This window comes from Equus quagga, chromosome 12 (assembly GCF_021613505.1).
Source record: "Equus quagga isolate Etosha38 chromosome 12, UCLA_HA_Equagga_1.0, whole genome shotgun sequence".
Lineage (NCBI taxonomy): Eukaryota > Metazoa > Chordata > Mammalia > Perissodactyla > Equidae > Equus > Equus quagga.
In genome coordinates, this window is record NC_060278.1 from 7,774,895 (window position 1) to 7,788,875 (window position 13,981).

General features: G+C 35.6%; 1 protein-coding gene across 2 annotated transcripts in view; it reads left to right on the plus strand.

Annotated features, from left to right (window-relative positions):
• Nucleotides 1-13,981, plus strand: part of MPP7 (MAGUK p55 scaffold protein 7) — a 241,481-nt gene that overhangs the window by 151,028 nt on the left and 76,472 nt on the right. For both annotated transcript variants that reach the window (XM_046678620.1, XM_046678621.1), the window contains exons 4-5: nucleotides 1,639-1,716; nucleotides 4,173-4,253. In XM_046678620.1, the coding sequence (XP_046534576.1) occupies nucleotides 1,639-1,716; nucleotides 4,173-4,253 (159 nt within the window). The remainder of the gene's footprint in view (nucleotides 1-1,638; nucleotides 1,717-4,172; nucleotides 4,254-13,981) is intronic.

A 13,981-nucleotide genomic window follows, 5' to 3' on the forward strand; every position in this document is an offset into this window, starting at 1 on the left:
GCTTAAGGAATTAAAATATTAAACTCATTGAAGACTATGTTACTAATACTACTGATGACTGTTATCTAGGTAATACAGACACATGGTAAGTGCCTAATAAGTATAAGTCTCGCTATCATGGTTGCAGAGAAGCAGACATTTAAACAAGCAGTCGCAGTAAAGTTAAATGAGTTTTATGAGTAAGTTCAGTGTTCTCTGATAGTGCATATTGAGGTGACCTAATTCTTGATAATTATTTAAGCAAAATTAATTTGGCTCTTAGGATGGTTGGCTTTGTTTTATGTTACACTTTAATAGTTTCTCAAATCAAATCTTACTCCTTTTATAGCTTGTATTCCTGAAAATTTGTTTATTACTCTGATGTGATAAATGTTTAAAGGTTCCAAGATACTAAGTAAAAATGTTGCCCTGATCATTCTGGTAATATCATAAGTGTCACAATTCTTTCCCTGATGCTTTGCATTATGTACCACGTTGCCAAAAAGGTAACAGAATCCTCTCTTAGCAATAGCATATGGCTAATCAAAATAAAATCGATCTTCCAGACTTTTACAAGAAACTTTGGTTAGCTTTGAGTTTAATTAAAGAGTGCATTACTTGATACCTATTAAAAACAGGAAATTGTGAGCTGCAACTATTTTTCATTCATAATGGGAGACAGTGTCTTCAACTATAAGTAAGAAGAGGCTGAAGTAAGTTTTCAAGGATAAAACTTTAAGCGGACCTGTATAAGAGCTCAAATAGATTAAACGTAAGTGCCGACAGTTGTGCATTTGTCAAAGCATCTTACATTTCTTAACTGTAATACTAGATTAGTTAAGGAACTCAGTTTGTCTTATAATGCATCAAGATATATTCTTGGCTTTGTGTTTCTTGGGTAATGCTGATGGGAAATGAATTTCCAAGTTTTTGTTTATTAATATGATTTTACTTGTTTTACAATGTGGAGAATTGTTTTATTTAAGCTAAATAGTTATGAAAAATGTCTCTAGTGATAAGAAATCCCTTTGTTTCTTAGAAATTTGAATTGGAGGGAAAAAGTTGACAGTTTGAAAAAAAATAATAATGATAAGTAGAAGGAATCATGTACTTGGTGAGGTGGTCCTGGAGTGCTGGCCCACGGGCCCACACGGCACCAGCTTGTCCGCTCCTGGCAATTATTACACACCAAGCTGTTGGAATGTGGCTGCCAGTTTATCACTTTGCTTTAATCACAGTTTATGTTTTTAGCAGGAATATAAACTATAAGTAAAGCTTGAAGTATTAAAGCTCTGTTTTAGAAATTAAAGATTTTATAAAGCTAATGTTTATTTGGGGGGAAAAACAAAGGTTTAGTTTTTATTATGCGTTCTATTGATGAAGATCTCTTTTCCATTTGACTTCATGTTATAAACAGTAGACCATAGTAATAGATGTAATGGGTGGTAGTAATATAGTAATAGTAATAGATGAATTATCTAGTAATTAGCAATAGTAATATATGAATTATGCACACATTTGTCATTTGTAGGTTTATATAAACATAAGTTTTGTTTAGAATGTTCAATGGATCAGCTTCTAGTTACAATGATGAAAATATTTAAATATCTCAGATTGTTTACGAGCAGGTGAACTTACATTCATTTGCTTTTCTTCCAGATTCATGAAAAGTTACACTACTATGAAAAGCAGAATCCCGTGCCCATCCTCCACGGCGCGGCAGCCTTGGCCGATGACGTAAGTGTGCCTGTCTGAGCTCACGGGGACACGGCTCCCGCAGGCCTGGCTGCCGCAGAGCTCATCCTAGCACAGACAGATGCCTGGGATCCTATGAGTGAAAACCAGAAGTTGCAAATCCTTCCAAAAGTCCTGTCATCGCTGAGCTTACGCTGCTATTATGCTGATTTCCATTCACTTTCCTGTCCTACAAATTTTGCGTGTAGATACCATCTTGTTCTGCCCTGGTGACTACGTAATAGAAATTTTAGGCTGCGCCTCTATAGGGAGAGAGAAGCTGTCAGCTATTAGTGTTCTGAGAAAGTCAAGAAGGAATGCTTTGGGGAAATAAAGACAAATGAGATAGCTCTATTGCTGACAGTACTAAAAAATGACAGATAGTAGTAGAGGAATGAGGCATATGAAATACATAAAAAGACAGGATTGTTTTTAAAATGGATTATAAAGCATAGTAATGATTTATGGATATTAGACCTTTCCAAATTACCTTCATAACCAAAAAATAAATTTTAGAAGTACTTGGCATTGATGGAGTAGTTAATTTCCTGTAGCTATAATTTTATTTTAAATCTGGGGGAGGGAACTAACTTGCTGTTTCTTACTGTTAACTTTTGGACTCGGATGAATTGAGAGCACACCTGGATAAACTATAAAGGACACTAAGCTAGACGAGAAATATGTTTAGCGTGAAGGCTGATTTCAGTGATATCCTGTAGCGTATTTGATGATTTTCAATTTTTTATTTTGTTATGATAAAAGAAACTGTAATTCAGTTTAGTACAATATCAGGGCCATAAGTATAATAAAAATAATGTTTTATTTATAAAACATGTTTTTTTAACAAAATTTTTATTTTATAAAACTTTTATTTATTATAAAAATAACATCTATAATAAAAAATTGACCATCTTCAGAGGTTGACTTTATTTGATATATTTCATATATATTTTTTATTCTAATTTAGAAAATAAAAGCATATGTAATAATTCTCCAAGCTCTGTCCTGTTTAGTCCCTAAACATTATCTACAGAGATTACAAATGACAGAATGTTTCAATATACGTGTTTGATGAGGAAGCCTGCCTCTGCATTATTACAGAACAAAACATTTGAAATGAAGATGAATAAAGGTGTAGATATAATTCTACTAGTAAGCTGTAGTCACCACTTGAGAAAGTCTTAAAAACAAGTTTTAAAACATTTGCTGTTGAGCGTTTGGGAAAATATTTATAATTGAAGCCCAGTCATGTTACGGCAATATTGCTTTTTTAAAAAATTAGAGACTGTTATGTCAATATGATAAAAACATAGCATTTTGTAATTCATCAGAACAATGTATTTAGATGTTAAAAAATATTGTTACATATTAAGTGACTAAAGAATGCAAAAAGCCTCTTGTGTCTTTAAAGTTAAAAATTTTGTAAAAATGTTGCCTTGAAAAAGTAAAAGCATTTTTTGAAATGTAATCAATGAATATATCAATTTTATTTGATTTTATTTTGCTGTGTGTAATTTATGCTATCTTTCTTTTAGAGAAAAGTCCTTTTCCAGAGATGAGAACAATTATTTTTAGCTTGGTAGAAAGATTAGGTGCAAATGGAAATTTTATGCAATGTTTTAAGAAGGGTTTTTGAATGAAAGTATATGTACATATTTTGAATTTTGTACTGCACGTTTCATAATTCTAATCTTTTTTCTATTTGAGTCTAGCTTTTCTTCTTATGAAAATTATGTGATGCTTCCTGTAGCCTAAAATTGAATAGAAATTTGCTAGGAAGATCTCTTAATGAAGAACAAGGGGCAGGTTCAAAGTTTCAACCTTTTCTTTAGCTAGAGCCAACAAGAGGAGATTCTTATCATTGTAGTCAAGTACAGTCAGCACTTTTGGTACCAGAGTAGCTGTCAACCTGTTCTAAGTCATTGTTTGATTAACCTGGTTTATATTTGACAGAAGTCTTAGTCTGTGTAGGCAAGCATAATAAAAGTTTCAGCCCATTTGCTCTATTAGAGGCATTCTACTTCTTTTTTAACCCAGCTCCTAACAGCAAGCTACTGTGGGTTTTTGGAAACCCTGTGGATTTCACCACCTCATTCAGAAGCTCTTTTTTTTCTTTCTTTTTTTTCCCTTTAAACAGTGTCAAAGCTTGATCCAGTCCTTTTTACAAGTGGTCCTTTGTCTGCATGCAAAAGACCGTTCCATAGATGAAGTGCTGGGATTTGCCCTCGTTGCAATAAATCAGAAGGTGATCTGGCTGATAGGATTCCTTGCATGGTGCTCAGCTGAGAGCCTGGGCTGGGATCTGGGCTACTAAGGGCCTCAAAAGAGGAGCAATGATTGATAGTCTGTTATCTTTCATGCTGAGTTGTCCATAATCCCTGGAAAGTAGCAAGATCGATTCTCAGTCCTCACGCAGTGCTCTTCCTAACGTTCTCTCTGTCAATGTGATCTCCCTGCAGCTGGCTGAAGAGCTTCAGAACAAGCCGTTAAACAGTGAGATCAGAGAGCTGTTGAAACTACTGTCAAAACCCAATGTGAAGGTGAGGACCTGTCACTTCTGTAATAAACATCTTCAACTAGGGGCACTTTCTGAGACTTCAGATGGATTTTGTTTTGAGCATCAGTTTTCAAGGAAATGTATTTTCAAAGAGTGCACAGTATTTTAATAGCCTAAATCCCATTCAGGAAAAAGAATTGCCAGTAATGTTGTGACAACTACAAAATACTTTAATCGGGAAGCTCAGAAGTTAAGTTGGCAGATATAATGTAGCTTCAAGGTCATTTTCTGTTTAAATGAAGAGTACAAGGTGCAAACCTATTAGTGATTTTGTTTAGGTTCATTTTACTTGGCTAATTAATGGTATTCCAACATATTCGTCAACTCTGTCTCTTTTTCTATAGGATTATTTTAGCATCTCCCTTCCTCCTTTACATGTCCTCTCCCTCTCCCAATTCATGTTTTAATATATCCTACCATTTTACAGAGTAGAGCAGTTTTTCGGTGTAAAATACCAATAAAATATGGGTAGACAGATTTCAATTCTCTCCGCCATTTTCCTCCCAAGTTTATCACTTATTTTTCCTCCAAAGGTGATTAAACAGAAGGCATTTTGAAATTTTCCTGTGAATTCTGAAGTCATTACTGCACTAAATCCTAGAACCTATACATTTGGGACTTGACAGTATTACAATTATATGTAAAATATTGTTCCATGAGGCAAAATTACATATGGATTATGTAATTATGTGATTAAAATGGTAAATTATGGTGATTTCTGTTGAGCATATATAGACTGTTGAATGAATATTTCTGCCTAGACGCAAAAACTGGTTTCCACCTTCCTTGAAAAATCTCCTTTGGAACTGTGCTCTGTGTGATGTTCAAAGAAGAAAGATAGTGTTAAATAAAAGATGCAGTGAAAACATACATGGACTGTAATTTCTAATCCCTATAAGTAAATATAAGTACATAAAATATATTGCTGTGAAGAGTAAATGAACTATGATTAGTAATATGAGAGTAATTAACTTGTAGTGGTATAGAGGAGATTGATTAAATTTTACTTTTAAAAGAATAGGATCAGATTAAAGCAGAGTAGTTGCCTGACATTAAAGACAAAGTGTGTGGACGGATAAGAGAGCGGGAAGGAGATTCATAGCTGGAGAAGGCTCTGAAAATTTCTTTGTTCTTAGGCTGTGCATGAGGAGCTAGTATTAACCAGGGCAAGGGGAGGTTAGCTGTGAGAAGCTTGTTGAACTCCTTTTTGAGAGTGTTATCTTGGTTTGCATATTAGAAATTGAAGGGGGAATGTTTCTGACCAAAAAGAACCCCACAGCAACATGATTTTGGTATTCCATTCAAGGGTGTTTGAAATGGAATAGCTAATAATAAAGAGGTGGTATTGGATGGAAACTAGTATTTGGCTCTAGAGGGAGGTATAATTTTAGATGGTATAATACTGGACCGTTGGATAAAACTTTATAATTGAATACTTAAACTTTATTATGGCAAAAATAATAGAGGAATAATTTTATTTTTCATATTTATATAGCAGCATGACTAAAGAATGGGTGAGAAGTCAGCATGAAAGACATATGTTCAGGAAATAATGTGTAGGAAGTGGGTAAGATTCCAGACACTTGATGTTGCAGTTGGCAATGACAATTTCTAGTTAGCCAGTCTTGGGAAGAAAATATCTTTCTTTCCTTTTTGATCTAACATTTAACATTAGTTTCCGTGAAATTATTTGTATTAATCACCGTCACTTTGAATCTCACTTTTTATGGGTAATTAAGAAGTGCAGCCTCAAATAAGTTTTAGACTATTTCAGAATATGATTAACCATTCCTTTTTGTTCTGGGAATAAACTAAAATATTTGCTTTTTTTTTTTAAACATAAGCAATATGCAGTAGAATATGATGTGTATACATGAAATTAGTTGAAATGATAGTTAAAATGTGAAAAAATGTAATTTGGGGTGTTAATTTGAATATTGTCTTTAATTTTTAGTGGATAAGGGAAGTAATTATTTACTTTTTAAAGATTGCTGTACCATTTTAAATATTTAGTTCATGATACTGAGAAGCTGAGGTGTACCTCCAAAGTAATATACACACTGATACATACGACCAAATGTTTAGCCGCTATGGGAAGGTAATACAGATATTCACACATCTGCCAACTCTTTTGAAATGTTTTAAAACTTTCTTTGGTAATTTGTAAATGTCACAAGAGTCAAATCTTTGTTCATTCATTCTTATATATTTATTCAATGCCTACTCTGTGCCAGGACCCGTAAATATAACTTGTAGAAAATATTTGAGATTAATGAAGATGACAGGAGAAATATTGGGTAAAAAAGGGAACACAAAGAAATAATGTGGAACACTTAGGAGTGGTGCTAAAGCTAAACTTGGGCAGGACGGGGGGGGGAGGTTGAAGAAAACTTCCCAGAGGAAATGGCATAGAAGTTGAGACCTGAAGGTTGAGTTTGAGGTAACCAGAAGCGGGCAGAGAGGGGAAGGATGAGTCAGCAGTAGGATGTGAAAAATAAATGTTTTAGGTATGGTGAATAGTATGTGATGTCCCATAAAGAAAATAATTTGTCAAGTGTGAGGATGTAAAATGAGTTCCATGTGACTGATCAGGACCTTGTGAAAGAGGGAGGGCAAAGAGTTTAGAGCCAGACAGTAGAGCCTTTGAGTAGGGGGCAGGGCGTAATTTTGGTTTGCCCAGGTTAGTCTGGTTTATGCCAGGAATTCCAGTCTTATTATTAATAGCCTCCCTTTCAATTTCAGTTGTGTCCTTATTTAGATGATGAATTATATGGCCACCCCAATTGTGAGCACGTTAAAAAGTTTGAATTTCATCCTAAGAGCAGTGGAAAGCCATTGACATTATTAGGTTAGGCATGTGATACAATCACTCTGTATGTAGTATACAGAACAGTTCCGTGGGATGGAGGGCTGGTGGCAGGGCGGGAGGAATGGATACTGAATGGAAGATGGCCAGTTGGGCATCTGTAGAAATAATTCAGGTGAAACATGATTGTGGCTCTAGTGAGGGATGAGGGGGATTGACGGGAGGAAGTAGGGGACAGGTGGGGCTGGATGTGACTTTAGTACATGGTGTTGGGACAACTGGTTAAACATTTGGGGAAAACTCAGAAAGACCCCTACTAGAGTGAATTCCAAATACATTCAAGATTTACCTGTAAAAAAATTGAACCATTATCATGGAATAGATAAGAAGCATTTACAACTTCAGAGATAGATGGACAGAGAGACACACACAGGAAAAGTAAAAAAAAAAAAAAAAAAAAAAATTCATAAATGAGGTTGGAAGGAATAGTTTATTTGTATAAATGACTTATGATATTTGTCTTTAGTAAGTGTAATAGTTTATTACTTTTTTATTTTTACATTTTAAAAAGTGACTTGATAAAGACTTTTAAAAATAAGGTTTTTTTTGATGACTTAATTGTGTCTTTGATTCAAACCATAGAGAAGTAGAAGCCCCATCCTCATCGCTTTATTAGTGAAGATGAGCATTGTTTTGTATGCTTAATGACTTTATTTCTTCTGTGAATCATGTGTTCATACACCTCCAAGGATGACTACTCTGAATTGACCTCATTACCTTTCATTCCTTTTTCTATATAGAAATACCACCTATACATTTTGCCATTATAAATAGCATAATAGAATGCACTGCTTACTGTTTTGTTTTGTTTTGTGGACATGTTGATATTTTGTGCACTTCTCTTTGGATCACCATAATCATCTACTTAACTTGTCTCTTACTAGTGCACATTTCTGTTGTTTCTGCTTTTCTGCTATTTAAACAACACTGTAATGCCCATCTCTTGTATATTACAGACTTTTATCATGTCAATAAATTGTCGGGTTAAAGTGTTCGTACTTTTAAAATTTTGATAGTGATTGCCAGCTTGTCCTTGGCAATAACCTAGACAGGCCATCTTAATGTGCAGTGCCTTCTGCAGCGGTGCATGAGGAGGCCCTTTTTCCCTATGCCTTTGGAATTTAATATGCAGTTAGTTGCATAAGCTCTTTTCAATTAATGTCCTTTTTCAGCTTTGCTAGTTGATCACCACCAGAATATATGGCGACACTTTTCCTGTAAAACCTGTTGCCTTCAAGTCTTGAATAGTTGGGAAGTGACTTGTCGTTCTGTAACAGTAGTCTCACCTGAGAACTGTCAAAGATTTAAAGATTACACTCAATCTTTAAGTCTTTAAGTTGATTGGTCAGCATATGCAAAAAAATAAACAATTCTTATTACTCAGTAATGTCTACAAAATCCAGTCTTATTGTCCACATCTTCAAGTCCAGGAAGAATAACCAAGTATAAAAGAAACAACAGGTGTGAGAAAAGAGAAATGGTAGTAAGTAGCAAAAGCCCTCAATAGATGTTATAGAATGTGAAACCTTGCTGCAGTGGTGGAGTGGTCAAGAGCAATATTGCAGGTGGCATTTAGGGGCACTGATGGCGGGATGTTGACCTCCACAGAGACTTCGTTTCTAGGGGAGGCAAAGGGAGTCATTAATAAATAAGAACCACTCCTAGGCATCAAATTGCCACAGTAAAGACAAACCAACCGCTGTGAGTCATCGTTCTGGGGCTCATTTTTGATAAAACAGTGAAGTGACATCATCTGCAGAACATGGTATTATAATTTAGGAAGTCAGGGAAAATTTGGTAGATTTTTAAAAGGCAATAAAATGAAACGATTTGTTGTAATTTTTCAGCTTTCCAAAACATCCACTTACCAGAAATTACTCACTGCCTGAGCATGCAGAATGGATGAGACTTCATTAAAGCATGCTAAAAGGAAAAGTTAAGCTTCCTTCTGGAGGAATAAATCAGTGTTACTCATCCTCATGAGTTAGACACTTAATTCTGTGGACCTGACAGACACTTAGAACATAGAATTGACTCCAGGGGGTCCAAGGAAGAGAGAGCTTGTGAGCCTGATGAGTTACAAGGCTTAGTGTTCAATTTCCTGCAGATTCTTCAGAGCAACAGGTAAATCCATCAGTTGTGATTGGTAGTTACGGCATATGGAAACACAATTTTCATTTAGATATTGCCTTTTGAAAGGAAAATCTGTATATTGAAGAATAAAGTCACCACAGTTAAAACAGGAAAATGGAATACAAGGATACTTTTAGTTGTCTAAAATTAAAATGTTGCTAACCAAAAATATTTAAAGCAAAACTATTAAAAATGATGAACTTGTTATCTGTAAATCTTAAAAGTATATTTTGGAATCCAGACATGGAAATGAATGCAAACCTAAGGAGGAAAAATACATAGCCAGAGTTCTTACTAATCACTTTATTTTTAAAAATGTTCATTAGCAACCTCCACTATTCTTACTATGTGCAAGATAGTTCCCATAGATACCCAGATGGTGGACGTTTCTGGTATTTTTCATTCCTCTGTATAGATCCGTATTCCCATCTGCTGTCACTCTTCCTGTCAGAGACTTCTTATAACATTCGTGTATTGCAGGTTTGCTAAGTGATTAATCCTTCAGCTTTTCTACATCTTTAAAAAGTTTTCAATATCTCTTCATGTCTAAAAGATAATTTTGCTGGGTATATAATTTTCAGTTGACAGTATTTTTGAGTATTTTAAAGACGTTGCTCCTTTGTCTTGTGGCTTACATTGTTCCTGAAAATATGTTGCCATTTTTATCTTTTTTCTTTTATATATAATGTACTCTTTTTCTCTGGATAATTTTAAGATTTTCTCTTTCTCACTGGTTTTAAGCAATTTGGTATTAACTTTATTTTTCTTGTGCTTGGATACATTGAGCTTCTTGAACATACAGGCTTATTTTTTTCATCAAATTTGGAATATTTTCAGCCATATTTCTTCAAATATTTTTTTAGCCCCCCTCCTTTTTGAGATCCCAATTATGTGTATATGTTGGGCCGTTGAAGTTGTCCCATAGCTTAGTAATGTTCTGTTCAAAATTTTCCACTATATATTTTCATTTTAAATAGTTTATATTGCTTTGTTTACAAGTTCACTTTTTCTTCTGTAGTGTCTAATCTGTGTTAATCTAATTCAGTGTCCTTTTTTTTTCATTTCTTACATTGTACTTTTTATCTCTACAAGTTTGATTTGAATCTTTTTTATATATTCCAAGTCTCATATTCAGTCTTTCCTCTAGCTTTTGGAACGTTTGGAATACAGTTATAATAATAACTGTTTTAATTTCCCTGTCTGTGATAGATCTGTACAATTTCAGGGTTTTGTTTTATATAATTCTATCATTTGTATACTTTCAGCATTTCTATTGCTTTATATTTCTCTTCATTATGAGTAGTATTTTCAGCTTTCTTGCACACCTGGGAATTTTTGATTGACTGCCAGTCATTGTGAATTTTACTTTCTTTGATCCTGGATAATTTTGTATTTTTATAGATATTCTTGAGCTTTTTTTTGTTTCACAATTAAGTAATTTGGAAACATTTTGATCCTTCAGAGGCTTGCTTTTAGGCCTTGTTAGCTGAGACCTTAGCAGCGTTTAATCTTGGGCTAATTTTTTCCCGCGATTGAGACAGTGCCCCTCTGTTAACTCTCCTCGGTGCCCTGTGAATTCTGAGATTTTCCCCTCTAACTGGTGGGAACAGGAACTATTGTTCCTGTCCTGGGCAAGCTTTGGGGATTATTCCCTATAATGCAGGGTTTCTCAACCTTGGAACTACTGGCGTTTTGGGGCTGGATAATTATTTGTTGGGGGAGGGGACTGTCCTGTATGCTGCCCGACGTTTAGGAGTGCCCTGGCCTCTATGCACCAGGTGACAGTAGCATCCCCCAAATTGTGACGAACCAACAGGGAGTGAAATCACCCTCAGTTCCGAACCGCTGCTCTAACCCTTTTTGGTAGTGTTTTCATGTGCGTGCCTTGGCTGAGTGCTTGGCTGTGGGCTCCGGGGGGACCTCCTACAGATCTTCAGAGCTAGTGTCTGTACAGCTTTCTCCTCTCCCATACTCTTCCCTGAGAACTTTAACCCCTTGACCTCCCTGGACTCACAGCTCTGTTTCTCAATGCAGGGAGACCACTGGATTCTGCCTGAGTTCCTTCTCCCCCTGACACAGCCACGAAGCTCTCCCTAGGCAGTGAGCTGGGCAATCATAGGGCTCACCATTGGTCACTGTACTTTGTTGTCTGATGTCCACTGTTTTGAAAACCATTGTTTCATTATCCTTTTTTTTTTTTCCTGAGTTTTCTCCAGTGGGTCCCTGATAATGTCATTTTGGCCCTCTTCCTCATTCTTGAATGATACTTTTGCTAGATACACAATTCTGGCCTGGCTGTTATTTTTTTCTAAGTACTTTCAAGGTATTTTAAGCTATCTGCTAGTTTCCGTTGTTGCTGCTGATCAATCAGCTCTCAGTCAATTTTTTTTTCCTATCTGATGATCTGTCTTTTTCTCTCTAATATTTTTAAGATCTTCTCTTTGCCTTTGGAATTCTGCTATTTCACTATGATGTATGTAAGCACAGGTTTCTTTTTATTTTTCTTGCTCCCTGAATGATATATTGGGCTTCCTGAATCTTCAGACTCTGTCTCTCATAAATCCTCAAAAATTTTCAGCCATTATCTCTTCAGACATTTCATCATCTTGATGCTCTTCATTCTTTCCCTTTGAAATTCTTGTCAGATATAAAAGGCACCAACCATAAAGGAAAAAACATTAATTGGGCTCATTAAAATGAGAGTCCTTTGTTGATCAGAAACATTAATGAGAAACTGAAAGGGCAGTTTACCAAACAGGCAAATATATTTGTAACATTTGTAACCAACAAAGGCTTGGATCTAGTATATGATAAAGAATTCTTATAATTCAATAAGAAAAAGATAGCATAGAAAAATGTGTGAGAATCTTAAACAGGCATCTCACAAAAGGTATATACATGCCCAATAAACATAAGCAAAGGTTTTCAATATCATTAGCTGTAGGAAAAATGAAATTTCAACCACAAGAAGATAACGCTACACACTCAGTATGGCCAAATTTAAACTCATAATGTAAAATGCTAGGGACCTTGTGATGCAGCTAGAACTCACATAAGCTTTTATTGGAAGTATAATTGGGACAACCACTTTGAAAAACTATTTGTCTTTATCTGCTAATGTTGAGTATGCTTATAACTCATGACCCAGACGTTCCGTTCTTAAATATGCTTAACTCAAATTGTATGTGTGTATATATATACACATACATTTATATATATGAAATATTTATAGTAGCATTATTTATTTCAGCCAAGACCTGAAAACAACCCAGATGTCCCTCAAAGGCATAATGGATAAAGAAACTGAAATATTCATATGTTGGGATGCTACATAGCAATGAAAAATGAGTGACTGCTGCTACCAGTAACAGCCTGGATGAATCTCACTAACTTAATATCAGGGGAAACAATGAATATGCACTTATCATCCTATTATGCAATATTTAAATAGAGGCAAAACTACCACCCTTGGGAATGGAGGGCATGGTGATCATCCTAGGAAGGAGCATAAGTGGGAGTTTCTGGGATTCAGTTAATGTTGTATTTCTTGTTTGGGGGAATGTTAACATGGCATATTCATTTTTGAAAACTCATACTATATGCTTATGAATTGTGTCCTTTACTGTATGTATGTTATATATATGTTTATATGTAAAAAAGCTTAATTAAAAAACAGACACCAGGGGCCAGCCCCATAGCCAGGTGGTTAAGTTCATGTGCTCCACTTCGGTGGCCCAGGGTTTCACTGGTTTGGATCCTGGGCACAGACCTAACAACGCTCATCAGGCCGTGCTGAGGCAGTGTCACACATAGCAGAGCCAGAACCTACCACTAAGATATACAACTATGTGCTGGGGAGCTTTGGAGAAAAGAAGAACAAAAAGATTGGCAACAGATGTTAGCTCAGGTGCCAACCTTTAAAAAAAAAAAGACACCATTTCTTTGCCATCTCAGAGCTTTATTTCAGTAGATAGCAGATATTAAACTTAGGCACATGAAAATGTGTATATGGATATAAATTGTGAACATGTATGAAGTCAAAGAAGGAGGTGCTATGAGGTCAAGTAACCAAGGGATCTACTTTTATCCTGGAGGTTTTGGCCAGGCCTCTATGAGAAAGAGTTCTTTGAGTGAGTTAGGAGGAGAATGTTGTAAGATAACGTTGGAGAGGAACGCAACGCTAGGACATACTCAAGAGTTTGATCTTCATTCCCAGATCAGTGCGTACCTTTAGAAGTGTTGTTATTAACAGGCTAGTTATATGATTCGATCTAATTTTTAAAATAATCACTCTGGCTACACTGTGAATCATGGATTTGAAAATGAACCAAAGGTGAATACAGTTGGACCATTTAGAAGCTATTGCAATGCTCCGGGTAAAAAAATGATGGCATCACTGATCCAGACCAGGGGTCTGTCAACTTTTTATGGAAAAAGTGTCTGTTGCTTCTACTCAGTTCTCTGTTGTAGCGCGACAACAGCCATAGACAATACATAAATGAATGAGCATGGCTGTGTTCCAGTAAGACTTCATTTACAAAAACAGGTGGCATGGTTTACCAACCTCCGACCTAGACTGGAGAGAAGATAACAAATGTTAGCAAGTGTTTTGGAAGTAGATTTAACAGGACGTGGATTGGATTGGGAGCGTAGGTGAGTGGAGAGATGTCGAGGATGATTTCTAGGCTTCTGGCTGGAGTAATTTATGGGTC